The sequence below is a fragment of the Anolis sagrei genome, chromosome 5 (assembly GCF_037176765.1).
Source record: "Anolis sagrei isolate rAnoSag1 chromosome 5, rAnoSag1.mat, whole genome shotgun sequence".
In the NCBI taxonomy this organism is placed as follows: Eukaryota; Metazoa; Chordata; class Lepidosauria; order Squamata; family Dactyloidae; genus Anolis; species Anolis sagrei.
Genome location: NC_090025.1, coordinates 162,906,367 through 162,923,922, shown reverse-complemented (window position 1 = coordinate 162,923,922; position 17,556 = coordinate 162,906,367). Strand labels below are relative to the sequence as shown.

The 17,556-nt window shown below is 41.0% G+C and overlaps 1 protein-coding gene across 3 annotated transcripts in view; it reads left to right on the top strand.

The window, feature by feature from the left end:
* Positions 1-17,556, top strand: part of CACNA1I (calcium voltage-gated channel subunit alpha1 I) — a 411,460-nt gene that overhangs the window by 15,104 nt on the left and 378,800 nt on the right. For all 3 annotated transcript variants that reach the window (XM_060777091.2, XM_060777092.2, XM_060777090.2), the window contains exon 2: positions 16,895-17,205. In XM_060777091.2, coding sequence (XP_060633074.2) covers positions 16,916-17,205 — 290 coding nt within the window. In that variant the 5' untranslated portion in view covers positions 16,895-16,915. The remainder of the gene's footprint in view (positions 1-16,894; positions 17,206-17,556) is intronic.

Below are 17,556 nucleotides of genomic sequence, written 5' to 3'. Positions count from 1 at the left end.
TTCAGGAAAACCCGCGGTAAGTGAAAATCCGTGATGTAGGGATGCCTGCCTCCCCATCCCCCCTCCTCTTCCATCTCCTCTTCCTTCTAAATCTCCAGTGCCTTTGACAGGGCTTTGAGGCAAGGTCGCTGAGGAAAGGCCAGGCCTGGCCCTCAGGCAAGCAGGCGGGGAGGAAGGAAAAGAGCATGCCTGCCTGGACAAGCCCTTCTTTACTCCCTGGCGAAGGCAACCCTTGCACTCCTGACCTTGTCCCCTCTGGCTCCAGTGCCTTTGGGCCTCGGGCCCACCCGCTCACCTCTTCGGAGACCAGCCATTTCTCCTCGCTGGGCACCATGGCCCATGGTGCAGGAAGCAGGCATGTCAGGAGGTGGAGGCGGAGGCAGAGGAAGGGAGAGCTTGCGTGAGTTATTGTCAGCAGCAGCAGTCCAAGGAGCCGCCAAAGCAGGAAGGAGGCAGCATGCTTCCCTTGTTCTTGGTAGTGGCCTCCTCTCCTCCTCCTCTTTCCCCAACTCAGCCCTCAATAAATTCATTTTTATTTATTTTTTTTTAACCGCGAAACAGCGAGTCCGCATAATGTGAATCGGGAAACAGTGAGGGAACACTGTATTTTTAGTGAGTCACGAATTCTCATGATATGGCTAAGGTATTACAGTCTTATTGTCTCTCTTTCTCTCCAACTTCCATCATTCCCTTTTTAACTCTATTTCCTCAACTTCTCTCATTCCCATCTTTCTCTCCTCAACCTCCTTTACTCCCTATCTTTCTGTCCAACTTCCCTTATTCCCTAGCTCACTTTCATTATCTCCTACTCTGCCATTAGAGTCAAAGACTTTCTGAACATTTGAAAATCTTTAACTGAGTGCCTTGTCTCTAACCACTCTAAACAGGCATGTAGCTGGGGGGGGGGGGGGGTGTTGAAGGGCTTCAGCCCCCCCCCCTGAAATTCTCATGATGGTTCGCAAAAAGGCCTTACTGGTGCATTATTTAAACTGTTATGTTTATTCATATCATGATCTGATCACCATACTCAATATATCCCATATGCATGGGGGTATTGGGGTAATGATACAAATGGTTTGCTAGGGTAGACCCTCTTTCACTCAGACTCACCCCCCCCCCCAAAACAAACTCAGCCCCCCTCAATCGAAATCCTGGCTACGGGCCTGACCCTAAATTAACCCTTTCAGTACTAAGTCTCTAATGTGGGTTGCCATATGCTGAAATTGACTTGGCAGAAACCAACAACAATACTTGAGAGGTTGTCTGGGATGTTTGTCAAAGATCCAGCTTACAATGTACTGGTTACTCATTGATTACATGATTCACCCACAAAAAGCAAATAAAGTTCAGAAAACAAAACAAATACGTGCTGGAGATTTTGGCACAATTCTGTATCATTTTTGGAAATGGCTCCAACGTAAGGGAAGTTTAAATGCTTACCTAAGATATTTTTTGTGTGTGATGGAAAAGACAGCATGGTATTCTCTGTCTATTTGATATTCATCCGCAGACTAAATTGTCATTGGGTTGTCAAAGCCGATGATAGAACAGTAGCTTTCACAGAGCCTAAAGGTGGCAACAAACTAGCTTCAGGTTTACATGACACCGTATTCCACTCTTCTCTGCCTTCCCCACTCCCCAGCACCTGGTACCAGAACCAAGCTTTGATCAAGTGGCAGGATCTGGAAGTCATAACACTACTTCATCTTACTGGAGAATGACGCCACTTTAAATCCCGTTTCTGCCTCCTGCAGAATTCTGGGGTTTGTAGTTTAGTGAGGCTGTTAAAGGCTCCTCCCTAAACTACAAACCCCAGAGTTCTGCAGGAGGCAGCAACCGGATTAAAAATGGATTCATTCTCTAGTGTGATGAGTAAGATGGAAAAGTGTGTGAGAGAGATCAATCTACTCATGGAGTACAATCTATTTAGATGTTTTTGCAAATCCTATTCATTAGCCTTAAGTCTTACAAACAGCTTCATTCTCTTTAGTGAGACTTGCACAGAAGAACATCCTAAGGATTGTGTACTAGACTAAATATTGGTGGGGAAGTGCTGACCAGGATAAGCCCAATGTGCCAGAATGAGATGGCTTTTCATTAGTGTATGTACTGCTTGGATGTTCAACAATTTAAAACGCTTCTCTTGGCTCTCTGTTTCTGAGTAATTCTCATCAATTAACACTGCTTTTTAGTGCTTGCCTAACACACCAATTCTTTCTGCTCCAATTATATTCTGAATTCCACCCATACACCTGTTGGTTGCAATTCTAGTTTGAGTTGCATTGCAAAAGGTCGATTTTTATATCCTTTTTTGCCCAATATGTGACTAGTAAAACTAGTCACTGTTTGACGGAGAAAACGGATTTGTTATTTTTTTAAGATCTCTCTAGAATTGTAGTGCTTTTTCTATAAGTTGCTGTGATGCTGACAATTGTCAGTGTGCTGGAAGAAGCAAAGACCACCAGCACTTATCAATGCTCCTACGCCATCAACTCTGCTGGACTGGCCACATTGTCCCAATGTCTGATCATTGTCTCCCAAAGCAGTTACTATACTCCCAACTCAAGAATGGGAAACGTAACGTTGGTGGACAGGAAAAGAGATTTAAAAATGGGCTTAAAGCCAACCTTAAAAACTGTGGCATAGACACCGAGAATTGGGAAGCCCTGGCCCTTGAGCGCTCCAACTGGAAGTCAGCTGTGACTAGCAGTGCTACAGAATTTGGAGGCCTTCCACCTGGAAACAGATGTCCTCATTGCGGGAGAACATGTGTATCAAGAATAGGTCTCCACAGTCACCTACAGACCCACTGCCAAGCCACTAGACTTGGGGGACCATCATCCTCGGGCTACAAGGGATTGCCTAAGAAAGTGTGGTGCTACTCCAATATCTTTCTTCACTGCGGGGTCTCTCTTGCAAAATTAGACTTTGGAAGAAACTGTTTATAGAGGAAAAAGTTTGCACCAAGAAAAAACACAACAGTGCCCATATATCAGTGTGTATCCATAATGCTGTAGATTCCAGAGAGATTTAAGATTTAAAACCTTGTAAGAAGCCATTGGAGAACACAGAAGGAGTCCATCAAGAAGCAATACTAAATGGTTCTTGGCTGCCAGTCACAATGAGCACTAGATTTCACATATCAAGTATCAAATGTTTATCACTATTTGTCTCTGTCTAACTCATTTTTTTCCCAAAAGGGAAATCAGTGATGACTCCTATTTAACTTTCAAAATTATGTTTATACTTTTTCCCATAGAAAACATAGAAATAGGGAGGGAACTTCTTCTGATACATCTACAAATTCTGCAGAAACAACCATTCTTCTTCTCCAATTTTATTTTTTCTATAGCACATAATGATAGGTAAAAGCCACAACGTGGTGAATGTCTCTTAATCAAAAGTGCATTGTATAATTTTGTGGTTATAAAGTGTCTCCGAGTGTGACTGTGAGTCACACATCTCAATCTATGTTTGTGGGTAAAGCACATGGGTTGAAGAGTGGATTCAGCAATCATTTGGAGTGCATTCTGTTCTGTTTCCTGAATGCCAAAAAGCTTGTGTGAATCAGCAAGGCTATAATGCTGAGACAAAGCAGCCAGTAATTAAACTACAGCCACAGGTTGTGGTGCCAAGAATCAAACTCAGATCTTCCTTGGCTTGAATTTTTGTTGGAGTCATTAGCTGTCAGTTCCTCACAACATTCCAGAACAAAGATGAGAATGTGTGGTGGAGAACACAATAAAGCATTTCAGACTCTGAACTGGTCTGCACAATTTTTTCAACTTTAGGCAAACATTCTTGAATGTTCTCAGGCCCACATTTGGAAAGGAAAACTTGATATTCAAATCTTCTGATAGCAGTGGCTAGCTGGAAGAGGTTACTCTTCATTCATATTCATTACTTCTAATTATTTTCACAATTATCTAGTCCGTTTATCCACATAAATGCATAAGCTAGCATGGAAATGTGTTGTGTGAACCGATTTGTAGATGATGACAGATCTTCTTTTGTGGTATTTCAGGATATATTTACAAAGTTCAGAAAGGGGGTTTACAGTTTCCAGAATCCTTCCATGATCATGCTGGCTGGGGATTGTGGGAATTATAGTCAGTCCATCCTTCAATAAAATATTTATACTTATGATACGAAGATATGTTCCCACTTCCTTCTTTGATATTTCAGTCCACAATCACTTTTGTTAATTGTCATACAGTACACAATCATAAGGAGCCTCTGGTGGCACAGTGGGTTAAAGCACTGAATTGTTGAACTTGCTGACCAAAAGGTTACAAGTTCAAATCCAGGGAGCGGCGTGAGCTCCCGCTGTTAGATCCAGCTTCTGCCAACCTAGCAGTTCGAAAACATGTGAATGTGAGTAGATCAATTGGTACCGCTCCGGCAGGAAGGTAATGGCGCTCCATGCAGTCATGCTGGCCACGTGACCTTGGAGGTGTCTATGGACAACATCGGATCTTCAGGTGGGGAATGGAGATGAGCACCAACCCCTAGAGTTGGACATGACTGGACTTAATGTCAAGGGAAAACCTTTACCTTTACCCCTTAATTATACAACGATTAGTACAATGCTGTTATTATTCCGTATTATGTTTCTTGTTGCAATGTTTTGGTATATGCCAGGCGTTGAATTTTTGCCTTTGTATGTGTAAAGTGCCCTGAATCCCCCGGGAGAAATAGGATAGTCTAAAAATAAAGGTGGTGGTTGTTGTTGTTGTTATTGCAAAAACAAGTATATCTGAAGAGGGCAAAAGCAGGTGTTACATGGGTCCCCTTTGCCAACTCGTGTCTGAAGAAGCTTTCTTGTGTCTTAAACACTTCCTCCTCATTAGCAGGTTCTCTCTCTTTCTCTCTCTCTCTCTCTCTCCCCCCCCCCCAGCCCTCTCCCCCCACTTTATTAAGAAGCAGTTTTCCATTGCCTTTTGGGACCCGCTTTATTCAGAGGGATCAAAAATTCCCCCGCCAATCTTCTGACAGCAAACTCAACTAATTTTAAAACAGGAAAGTAGATAGCCACAGGCCTCTTAGCTACCTGTAGCTGTTAAATTAACATGCTTTCTTCGTATTCACACATGTTCAGGAGAAAAGAGGGCACAATTCCTGAAACCCAGGCAGCAATCATCAACTAGAAATATAAAATAACTAGGGATGTGGTGTAAAAACAATGAGGGATCTAAGAGACTTCAAAGGCTAATACATTTATTATGGCATAAACTCTCTTGCACATATCTTCAGATCAGTACCTAAAAAATCAACATGTCTTAAGGAATGTGTTGATCCCCAGGTTTCCATAAGACTTCTTGTTTTTGCTGCAGCAGATTCGCATGGCTACCCCTCTTAAAACTATGGCTTAAAACTAAGGCTTTTAAACAGAGACTGGGTGGCTATCTGTCAGGGGTGCTTTGATTACAATTTTCCTGCTTCTTGTCAGAGGGTTGGACTGGGCGGCCCATGAGGTCTCTTCCAACTCAATGATTCTATAATTCTGTTTATTAGGACAAGAGAGCAAAGAGTGGAGATTGTCATTTTTCAGACCTCAGATCTTAGTAAGGTGTACACTAAAAAGAAGAGAAGTATGAAAAAAACAAACAATAGAAGCATTTTCACTTTTTCCTAAAGTAGTTATTGAGCATTTTCACATTTTTCCTCTGCTGACTCCTGTAAATTAATGCTGATGTTTTATGTTTAGGTTTTATTTCAGATATAATTTTGATAGGTTACATTTTATTTAATGTATAGATGTCATGTTATAAGTTGTTGTCACAAGATGGGGTTCTTTTGGGCTATTATGTTGTATCTGTTGTACTGAAGCATTGAATGCTTGCCTTTTTTGTTTGTTGGAATCTGCCCTAAGTCCCCTTGGGGGAGATAAGATGGAATATAAATAAAGTTTAATAATAATAATAATAATAATAATAGGTTTATGCATGTCATGGTGTTACACCCTTAAATACCCCCAAAGCACCAGATCCCACCTGATTCAGAAGCTAAAACAGATCAACCCTGCGTAGTACTTGGATGGGAGGACATCAAGGAATACCAGGTACTGTAGGCAAGGAAGAAACTGGTGTTCCTTCCTCGAGGTATTCCTTGCCTAACAAAACCTGATGAAATTCATGGGGCCGTCATAAGTTGACAGGCAATACACATACATATTAAATAAGAGGAAGTTTACCTAATGACTTATGACTTCATTACATAGGTATTTGCAAGCATCCTAGGATGCTTGCAGCACGCTTCATCTACAGAACCCCATGCCACCATCACATGATGCACACTCACTTCTGGCAGGGCTCTATAGATGTACTATGCCCCAAGGGTCCTGGGACGCTCCACTGAGAACACAAGATGCTTCCCATGTTCTATAGGCAGCAATGGGGCCAGCATGTGGTGAAGCAGTGAGGTGACACCTTCCCACATGTGATGGGGAAGCATTGCTGCAAGCAATGCAGGCACAGGGCTATGGGATTGTCCTGCTGCCCTGCTGCCCCACTGCCCCATGCTGCTACGAAAGCTGGCAAATGCCTACAGATCAAAATGTAAGTGTGATGAAGTCCTTAGATGAATTTAATTCCCTTACAGTGCAGATCTTTGATCATTCTTGTTCAAGTCTCCTGTCACCTTTTGGAATATTCTTCTCTTAGTGAAGTTGTTGTCACTTGATTAATGTGTTTTGGCTTCTTCTTGTGTGTGAACACATTGCTCTTTTCTATTCCTCAGTAATGGAGAAGATTACCCCTTCCAGCCAAAGACAAATAATCAAGAAAGGGATGTTTTCAAGTGGCTTTGACAATATTTTTTTAAAAATGTGGTCTGAGGTTAATTTAGACATTACGAGGGCAATCCTGCATATTGCTGCTCATCATCTGAGTTCAAGGAGGCTCTGCATATCGGTATAAAACTGCAGCTAGCATTTCTTGACCAATCAGTTGCCCCAGCTACCACCGAGGGTGCTTTTGCATTTATAAACCTTATGTGTGATGCTGGGTTATTACAGAAGTTGGTCAGTTAACATCCTTTGTGATTATGTGTTTTTCCTTGCCACTAGGATAATAGAAGTGTTCATTCATGATGTGTTTATATACTGAGTAGTTAGGATATAGGAGCCCCTGGTGGTGCAGCAGGTTAAACCGCTGAGCTGCTGAACTTGCTGAGTGAAAGATTGGTGTTTCAAATCCAGGGAGTGGAGTGAGCTCCCGCTGTTAGCCCCAGCTTCTCCCAACCTAGCAGCTTGAAAACATGCAAATGTGAGATCAATAGGTATCACTTCTGCGGGAAAATAACACTACTCCATGCAGTCATGCCAGTGGGCACATGACCTTGGAGATGTCTATGGACAACACCAGCTCATCGGCTTAGAAATGGAGATGTGTACTACCCCCAGAGTCGGACACGACTAGACTTAATCCCAGCTCGAGATCAGCACCAGCCGGGGAGAAATCTCTCTCTTCTCTTTTTTGCCCCCGCCTGGAGTGAACAGAGGCGTGTGCTCCAAAGAGAGAGAGAGAGAGAGAGAGGAGGAAGGGAGTAGAGCCATCTTCCAGAGGGAGGATGGACGAGGGACACGTGTATGTATACTGTACATATACTGTAACATATACTGTATTGCGTCCCTACTTCACGGAATTTCACTTATCGCAGGTGGTCCTGGAATGTAACACCTGCGATAAGCGAGAGAACACTACTTTTTTAAAGCTAGGATATGTAGTGAGACCATATCCTCTCAACTACACTTTCAGCATGGAAAAAATTGCGTTACCTGCTGAGAATGTTTGAAGAATTTGGTATATTTGATTTGTCCCATTCAGGCATTCTGTTTCAACACATCTGCTGGTTTAGAGTAGAGGCAAATTCAAGCATTCACAAAGTTCTCTCATTCTTCTCAAACATCTCTCTCTATATATTCTTTCCCCTCTTTGCATTCCAAGAGATAATGTCTCTTCTTAGTCACTGCAGATATGGCCTTTTTAATAGCATGATGCATTTGCAAGAAGGTGGAGGGGACCCCACAGTGCTGGAGATACTGCTTATCAATATGTTTTCCACTCCATTACTTCAAGATTGGCTTGGTTGGTTATGTGACACCAAACTGTATTTTTTGCAGATGAACAGTGGCATTAAAAATGGAGAGATTATTTTAAAGACATTTGCATCAGGGCTAAAATCACTGCATATTTAATTGGTATGATTAGTACATTAATCACTGACTCAAAGAGTATGAGCTTTTTCATTAAATTTCAGTGGGACCATATCAAGTATGTTCAGTGTTGATAGCACCATTGTTGGCAGAGACCCTGAAACTGGAGGAAACAGATAATTTTATTCATAGTGGCATCTCCACTCCTACTGCCCATAGCCACGTGCTCCACAATTCTTTCAGGCTCAAACCTTGTCTTCCTCCTTGGATACTGATTCTTATCCCTATCCTAGTCTTTCAGTATTTAGGGCATGCATCAAGGAATCCTGCTATTGTTCCTCTTTTGAGTGACTAGAATTGTGGCAACTGTGCACCCTGTTTCACCAAGTATTTTAAGGGACACAGGTAAACAATTGCTTTCCCCATGCACCTCAAATAGCTTGAATTGCTAACAATATGAATATTGAAAAGACTTGGACAAAGGTTGAACTTTCTCCAGTCCCAACATTTATCTGCCTGTTCTGAGATCCAAGATGGAATGGCTGGGAAAATTCAACTCTTATGCAACTGATTTTGTTGTATTTCCATTCCTAATGTCTGATTTATGTCCATTATCCCCTGGAACAGATACTGGTCTGTTTGTCCCGTGTAGAGTGCTGAAGGGCATTCTACATTGTTGATAGAGGATGGTGTATATCATGTTAGAGAATAAGCAACTGAATGTACCTCTCACATTATGTGATTGATCTACGGTTCTATGATCTGATTTCCGAAGTAGGTGTGTTGGTCGAGCTGGCATCTGGGTTTGTGGCAAGGTCTTGTTCCCATCTCCCCATCCACATTGTGTGTCCTCCTGTAGGTCAGTAGCCATTTGAGATTGGGAGGCTGTTTGTAGGCAAAAAAAAAAGAACTGCTACCAAGAGCCTTTGAAAAGGCAGCATTATTGTCCATGGGAATTGTAGGAAATAGCAATCTCTCAAGCTTTTCACTATTTATTTGTTAATATATATATTTGCTAACCTGTATTCTATGTGTAAGTTGATTTGCCAGTTTGACTTACCTCTTTGGTGTGGGAGGAGTCATAGACATGTGATTGTACTGAGCATGTTCAGACTTAGGACTCCATTTTGTATTCAGTGTTTGCATCAGACTTCAGTGGAGGTGGATGCATGTATGTCTGCTGTTTGGACTTTAGTAGAGAACTATGATTTATGGACTGCAGCAAGTACAACTATACTTAAAGAGTATGGACTATTGATAGAATGATACCCTGTGTACTCAACACAGCGAAACCTACATCCTATCTATAACTGAACTTTAATAAGAAATGTGTCTGCATGGTGAATTAATACAAGTTGTTTATGAGTAAACAAAATACGTTATTTTTCAAAGAAGACTTTGTTTTTTAATCTCTGAGTGCATATTTTAACTAAGAGGTTTCAAGGGAGTATATATCTTTTGGGCAACAGCAATTTTTTTTACTTCAAAGAAACAACCATCCTCTGCTAAGCAAATATATATTTGTAGCGGCATGTCCCTATCCTTGGCAGTTTAAAGACCTGGTTCTTCAGTCTAACAGCTGAGTTACCTGTGTGCCATTACATTAATGCTTGTGAATATCACTTTTTCAGAGTTGTCTACTAACAAGGTCATGCTTTTCTTTACTAGTGGTTTTCAAAAGGTGGTCTCCACATGTTCACAGAGATTCACATTTGCCAAAGGGATGTGACATCATTTTTATCTTTTCAATAAGGTTATGGTGCAGTTATTTCAAATAAGTTATGGAATTTCCAATAGGAATTCAAGTATTTCAAAGCGTATAACTGTCTAGTGTGAAAGATACATGGCAGGATTTCATTGGCTTTATTTATGTCAGGCAACAAAATAATTAGGAACATCAGATGCTACCTCATATAAAAACAGTTTATTTTGCTCATTTAGCTTAGATTTGTTTCCTCTGATGGGCAATGGCAATTCTCCATGGTCTAATGGTCTTTCCCATCACCTGCTACCGGATCCCTTTTTAACCAACCATGCTGCATTACAGTCTTTGTACATTATCTCATGTTGTGTGATAAACTCCAAACATGGCAGGTAATACAAACAGTCTTAAAGTTAACGAGAGTCCAGACTTCAGAGGTTTTGACCCCAGTCCCATTCCTCCACTACAAACACCCATGAATTCCATTACTTTTTGTTGGCTTCAGAAGCAACAAGAAGTGATCATTTTAGAATTGGGGGTAGGCTGGCTGAAGGATTTTCTCTGAGCTGGATGCAGAGGGGCCATTCTCAATCAAGGGAGTGCTCTCAGTTCCACCGTTCCCAAAAGGGTTAATCTGCCTTTGCTTTCATACAACCTCTAATGAGTTGTTTTAGACTGTGCAAATAGATAATCTGCTTGATGCAGTGATTCTCTGATGCAGTGACTCTCCTGGTGTTCCTTTTTTTTTTAATCCTTGCTGAACTACTAGGCTTGTTCTTGCCCCCACCGGTCAGTGCTTTAAAAGTGTATTTCATTGCTACCAAGAGACCCTGCTCTTAACTGCAGTGAATCTCCAGTAGCAAGACCACTGAATGTAACCCTGATTTTGAAACTGCTTCAGAAGAGGGAGAAATGCTAACAAGGTTGCTTTCCATACCTTTGTTGTATTGTATTGTAAAGTACAAAGCTTTGTAAAGCATAGTGTGGCTGGAGCTGCCCAGCTCTTTATAGCTGTGGGTAAAAGTATCATAATAAACAAGCCATTCCTCCTAACTGTCTTCACTCACTTTTCTCCTCCGTAGCCTTAATAATGAAAGAGACATTGAACTCAAGCTGAGCATGTTAATAGTCTGCAGAAGAAATCCTTTCCAGAATAAGGAAACAAAAAGAGGGTCTTCTTGGGTGATCTTATGCCTCAGGTGTTAGTTCTTCTACATTCCTAATAAAATAATTAGAACATGTGCTAAATATTCATACATAGTTTGTGTTTAATTTCTGGGATTTTATAATATGTTTCAGAAAGCATCCTAATGTGAGAGTTGAAAGGTGAAATAGTCTTAGTATTGTAGGATTAGAAGCACAACCAAAGGTAATCTTGTCGCACCTATTCCCAGCACAGGAAATGTAACTCATGGTGTGCCCCCCCCCATTGACTTCCTCCTGTACTAGACCATACCACAATATTGTAGCTAAAATACCAGAAAATTTAACAAGATCAGCAACTATAAAAACCCAGTAGTAATGAAAACACACAGGAATAAAAGCAAACAGTAAGAAAATGCAGGAAGCAAGACTACAGTGGTACGGCCATGTCATGAGAAGAGAACTAACATCAATAGCACAAACAGCACAACTTTTGGAGATTGCAGGACGATAACCATGTGGACGGCCAAAGAAAAGATGGATGGACACCATCAACGAAGACATGCGTGCTGCCAACCTGAGACTTGAGGATGCCCAAAACAAAGCTTTGTGGAAATGATAGTCACACTGCTAACCCCCTCCTTGGGAAAATAGCTTAGAAAGCAGAAGACGAAGTAATGAAAACACACACACATGTCTGTGCATGTGTGGTTCAAAGTATAATTGTAATTGGGAATAGTGGCAGCTTTGAACAGAGTGCGTGCATTGTAAGAAGTTCAAATAATAAATTAGAATAAAGTCTTCGTCTTGTATGCATATTGATGTGGTATGTGTAAGCTGGGCTTACAAAACATGTTTTTGTGGTTATATCTTACTACAAGAATTTTTTAAAATTGAAAATAACAAATTTCTGCAGAAACACTGCACAAATATTTTATAGACAGTCATTTTGGTGTTGCCTCCTTTGATGGTGTCACCCTCTGCACTCTCTAGCCATGCCACTGCACCCCAGCCCTTCTGTAGTGCATCACTAGTGATGCTGAAGAGCTTCAGCAAAGCACAGGCTTTGAGGGTGCCAGTCTTACCATACCAATGTTATTAGTCCAGTCCAATTGATTCATTTTGTGCAGGAAGAAACTCTTGTCATATTTAATTTGTTTAGATCAGTGGTTTCCAATCTGTGGTCCGTGGATCACCAGTGGTCCGCAAGGCTGTCGCCGGAAGGCTGAGAGGGGCGGTAAATAAAGTAAATAATACATAAATAATAAATAAAATATGGTCCATGGCCTCACTGTTACTGCATCATTGCAACAAGAGCTATTGATATCGTGAAACCCTCTTATAGCGCTGAGACTTATTAAATATGGTTTTTTGTGGGTGAGCAGATGGAGACTACTGGATGGTATATGTTCTGTATCAGAAATTAGTGCTGATGTGGTCTATCCAATCTGAATCAGCACCCCAATTAACTAAACTAAATCTAAAGTTAACCAAAAAACTGATTTGTAACCCTTTTGGTACTAATGTTATAGAGTGGCCCCTAGTCAAAGTGCTCCTTGGTAAAAAAAAAAAAAAAAAGGTTGGGAAGCACTGGTTTAGATATATGGCATTTCACCTGTAAACATGGTGTGATTTGCAGATTTGATTTCAGTCTTAGCAGATCCTTTCTACCTGCTTCTTACTAAATGGTTTCCCTTCCCCTTCAGCTGCTCTTTCAAAAAGGAGGTTTAGTGGCACATTCAGGAAGCTAATGAAATGTATGCTAAATACTGTGGCATCCCACTGCTACACACTCTGCTATTGAAACACGGACAATTTGTTTGTTAATAAGGCTTGTAACCTATTTATACTGGGTTGTAGTGGTCCACAGAGAGAGGGCCACATCTCTAATGTTTATACTAGGGCTGGGAAGGAGATTCAAGTGGAAGCATTCCTGGAACTCTATTGAAAAGTGATATATGGTCTGAATATGGTCCCACACAAACTTAACTCTTGCTGTATTTTCTGTAGTCCATTTTTGGCTCAAAGGTAACTTTTCAGTTTGGTCATTATTATAAGATCCAGCAATTTCAAAATCCACTATCCAAGTCATGGCTGGAAGTGTGTGGTGTTATACAACTATGGACAAAGCTTGACCGGAAAACCATAGGTAGCCTCTGACCTTTCTGAGGTTCTTGAACTTTATATAGCACATCAGCCCCAGTCTGCATTATTTGGGATGATGAATATTATAGTCAGGAAATTTCTGGAGAGGCACAGCTTTCCCTCCCATGGTCTGAGTGCAGCAGAGCTGTATGTATACAAGTTTGTAGGAGGTGGATACACATCAATATCAAGCTAAATTGATTGAACATGGCCTACATAGCAACAGAACAAGGAGGACAAGCTCATGGATAGAACGATCTGGGGAACCTAGGAAAGATAACATTCAGCTTTTAGAGTAAAGACAGGGGATTATGAGCAGATAAGCTCTGTGTTTTGGATCCTTGTCACTGATAAATCCTGTACTGTTGGCAATTGGATTTTACGAGAAGCTGATATTTTAAAATGCTTTTGCATGGCTACATAAACCATCTCAGCATGACGTGCTGTTCCATGGTGCCTGGATTGTAATAACAGGATGAGAGGTACACCATCCCATTACACAGCCGACTGGAATGCTTCCACATTCATATAAAGGACTGGGACAATACATTCTTCGATCAATAATTGTAATTGTACTCCCTTCTTGGCATCTAAAATTGTTTTTTTATGTGTTTCATTAAAACCAAGTGCCATTCCCTGATATGAATCTTTAGAAGAAAGTAGAAAAACTCAACAAGTGTTTAATGTCCCATATACACATGCAATAGGTGAAATGTAATTTAAATTAATTTAAAATCCATTCAAAAATCATTATCAAATGGAAATGTTTGAATAGGAGTCAAAACTAGGACTTTTAGAGCAAGGATAGAATCATGTATCCCTACAGATATCGTTTGTCTGAAAATTCCAACAACTTTAATCACTAGAGTCTAGAGAAGGGACCAGATGGAGCTAAGGGAGTTGAAGGCCAAAACACCTGGGGACCCACAGGTTGAGAACCACTGGTTTAAGAAGTGCCAGACCCTCATTGGAGCCACCTGGTCTGGGACTTGGTCTTGTCTTCTTTCCCTTAACAACCTAGCAGATTTCATCAAGTTGAAATCCAGTTGAAATAATGACCTTTCTTTCTGTGTTTTGAGTGCACTGCAACTTTTGCCATTTCTTCGAACACAAGCAGCAGTCATTATTTATTTCTGAATGACTTAAGCAGCTGTTTGTTAGGGCACTCTGCCAGCACCAGCAGTGTTCAAGGGCTACTGTGGTGGAGGCTTATGTCCTATTCTTTCTTGTCACCTTTTGTCACCTTTCGATTAATCTTGATAACAAGAGTCAGGACTCTGTAGCTAGTCAGTTTGTAGAGCATAGCCAGTTTGGAAAAACACTCCAAGTCCTGCAGTCCTGTGGAACAGCATTTCACCTATTGTGCTAATATGGTTGTATTTAACATTTTAGTGTGCATATTGATTTCTAGAGTGAACTGAATTTGTAGCCAATGCTGGAACTGAGCTGAAAGCTCACAAATTCTTGGGAACTTATTTGGAAACTCACAAATTCACTGGTGGACCCAGCTGTTCATATTTGAGAATGAGAAATAGGTTTGCTTCTTCTAGCTAATAAACTTTTGAGATTTCAATGCAAGGGACAAAACCCCTCCAGATGGACCATGATTTGCATAATCTCTTATACATTGGCCACAGTGAGTGTCGAAGTCCAAAACACCTGGAGGGCCAAAGTATTCTACCCTAATATAGAAATGTCAGGCTGGCCTTGAGCTGGGATCTCTCTGAAGAAAAACAAACACAGTATTACATTAATGACATATGCAGAGCTAGTAAAATGGCTCACAAATTGGATTGGTTTATATACTGTGATTAAGCAGCAGGAAAAATTACTTGGACAGTGAGAATTTGGCTGGGTTTTGTGGAGTAGTAAAAGGAATGGATGGAGTCAGATTCTGAGACAATTAGATGTTGGATCACACAATCAAGCTGGGATGCTGAGAAAGGGAATTGTGTGCATCCATAGAGTTCATAGGAAGGGTGGGGGAAATGGTTGATTAAATCATGGGATATACAGATTACAAAATAATTCTCTTCCATCATAGGTTCATGTGACTTCATGCTTGAGAAATGCAAACATAATTCTGCAACTTCAGCTGGAGACTCCAAACATTATTGTTTGTTGTATTGACTTTGTCCCCATTCAGCTTAACGCCTTAGCAGTTGGGTTGAGGGATGACATCCAAAATGACCATGCTGTAGCCACAATACACTCTTTCACCTTTGTGCTATTTTAATGTTTTTCCATGATGAAGAAGTATGTGTAGCTTCAAGGGGTAGCATGATATATTTTCTCCTTTTGGTTGACCAACTAAATTTATCTTCACAGGGTGCATTTGGGATTTTGCTTCCTTTTTATATGTTTTATGGCCAGCACAGTGCACCTGATATTTAAAAATTATAATGTTTGCTTTTCACACTGGACCCACCATAGGCAACTTTTTTGACATCTGCTTCATGTGGATTGTATTGCTATGGAACGCCCTCCCTAGGGATATCAGATCAGCCCCTTCCCTTTTAACATTCTGAAAAAAAGTCAAGACTTGGCTTTTTGAGCAAGCATTTGCAGATGCAATGTAACAGACATAGGAAAATGGAATGACTGGATGATGTGACTGGACAATGATTTTAACAAGGAGACTGTAATGATACATGTTTTTATTGATATTGATTGTTTTAACTTGTTTTATATTTATACTAGCCATCCCCTGCCACGCATTGCTGTGGCCCACATGGGGGTTCTGTGTGGGAGGTTTGGCCCAATCCTATCGTTGGTGGGGTTGAGAATGCTCTTTAATTGTAGGTGAACTATAAATCCCAGCAACTACAACTTCCAAATGTCAAGATTCTATTTTCCCCAAACTCCACCAGTGTTCACATTTGGGCATATTGAGTATTCATTCCAAGTTTGGTCCAGATCTATCATTGTTTGAGTCTACAGTGTTCTCTGGATATAGGTGAACTAAAACTCCCAAACCAAAGGACACTGCCCACAAAACCCTTCCAGTATTTTCTGTTGGTCATGGGAGAACTGTGTGCCAAGTTTGGTTCAATTCCATCATTGGTGGGGTTCAGAATGTTCTTTGATTGTAGGTGAACTATAAATCCCAGCAACTACAACTCTCAAATGACAAATTCATTTTTTTAGTGAAGGACATATGTTGGGTTGTTAGGTGTATGCTGTCCAAATTTGGTGTCAATTCGTCCAGTGGTTTTTGAGTTCTGTTAATCCCACAAACGAACACTACATTTTTATTTATATAGATTCATGTTTTAATTGTATTTTTTGGTCTTGGTGCTGGCTAAACTGCCCTGAATGGCCTGTGAGGTGAGAGGGACGGAATATAAATATAGTAAGTATGTAAATAAATAAATAAATATTGCTAACCAACCAAGTTGGACATCATTACAGTCAATCCACATATTCAATATACTAATTTGGTTGGGCAAAATTAGCTCTGGGTTGAAAATCATTATTTGGATATCTCATAATACTTGATCATTGCTGCATCGTGTTGTATCTCTGTTGCCAATGAGAGCCAATATTACTGCCTTTTAATCATAAATCCTTTTACTGTTCCAGAGTGACAGAGGGAGGGCTTTGAAAAAAACTCAATGTGATCTGAAACAAATAATACATAAACAATAGGCTCTGTTGATTCAACATTACTAACCAGTGCTATCAAAGGGAAAACAGTCAACATATGGCAATGAGATGTTCTCAGTAGTGTCATTTCTCTCTCTCTCCAGGGATTCTCATTCCATGCCAAAATGGCAGAACATGGTACCCACTCGCCGACTGCCTGGCATTCGGGGAGCCCAGCCACTCACAACCCCACTCTGTGCCCCCTGGAACATGTGGATATGGGAATTAGCGAGCAGTCGTCTCCACTGGAGCAACCACCACCATCCCCTGACCTGGGTGATGATGACGACGATGGCGACATGGAACCTGTGCCAGACCCAGATGTGCCCTACCCTGATTTGGCTTCCGTAGTTTTCTTCTGCTTGAGACAAACTACCAGGCCTCGGAGCTGGTGCATCAAGATGGTGTGCAATCCATATCCTTTCAAAGCCATGCATTTTCCTTTCTAGCTTTCCCCATTCCTATTTGCCCTTGCAGAGCATCTGATAGGTAAGAGATGCTGCTTCTTACACTTTGTTTCCTGCTTGCATTCAAACAGTGTCTCAGCTGCAGCAATAAGTGATCAAAAGGTGCAGCCCGTGGAAGGGAGAACTTCAGAGAGAGCTCCTGTTGGTTAGAATTAAAAAATAAAACAGAGATGAAGGGCAGATAGTAGTCAGACGGGCATTGAAAATGTATTTCTCTTCATCTTGCTTTCTTTACTTTTTTGTGCAGCCAAAGGCATGATGCTGTGACTTGTTGAAAGCTGTAGAGCATCTGTAAGAGT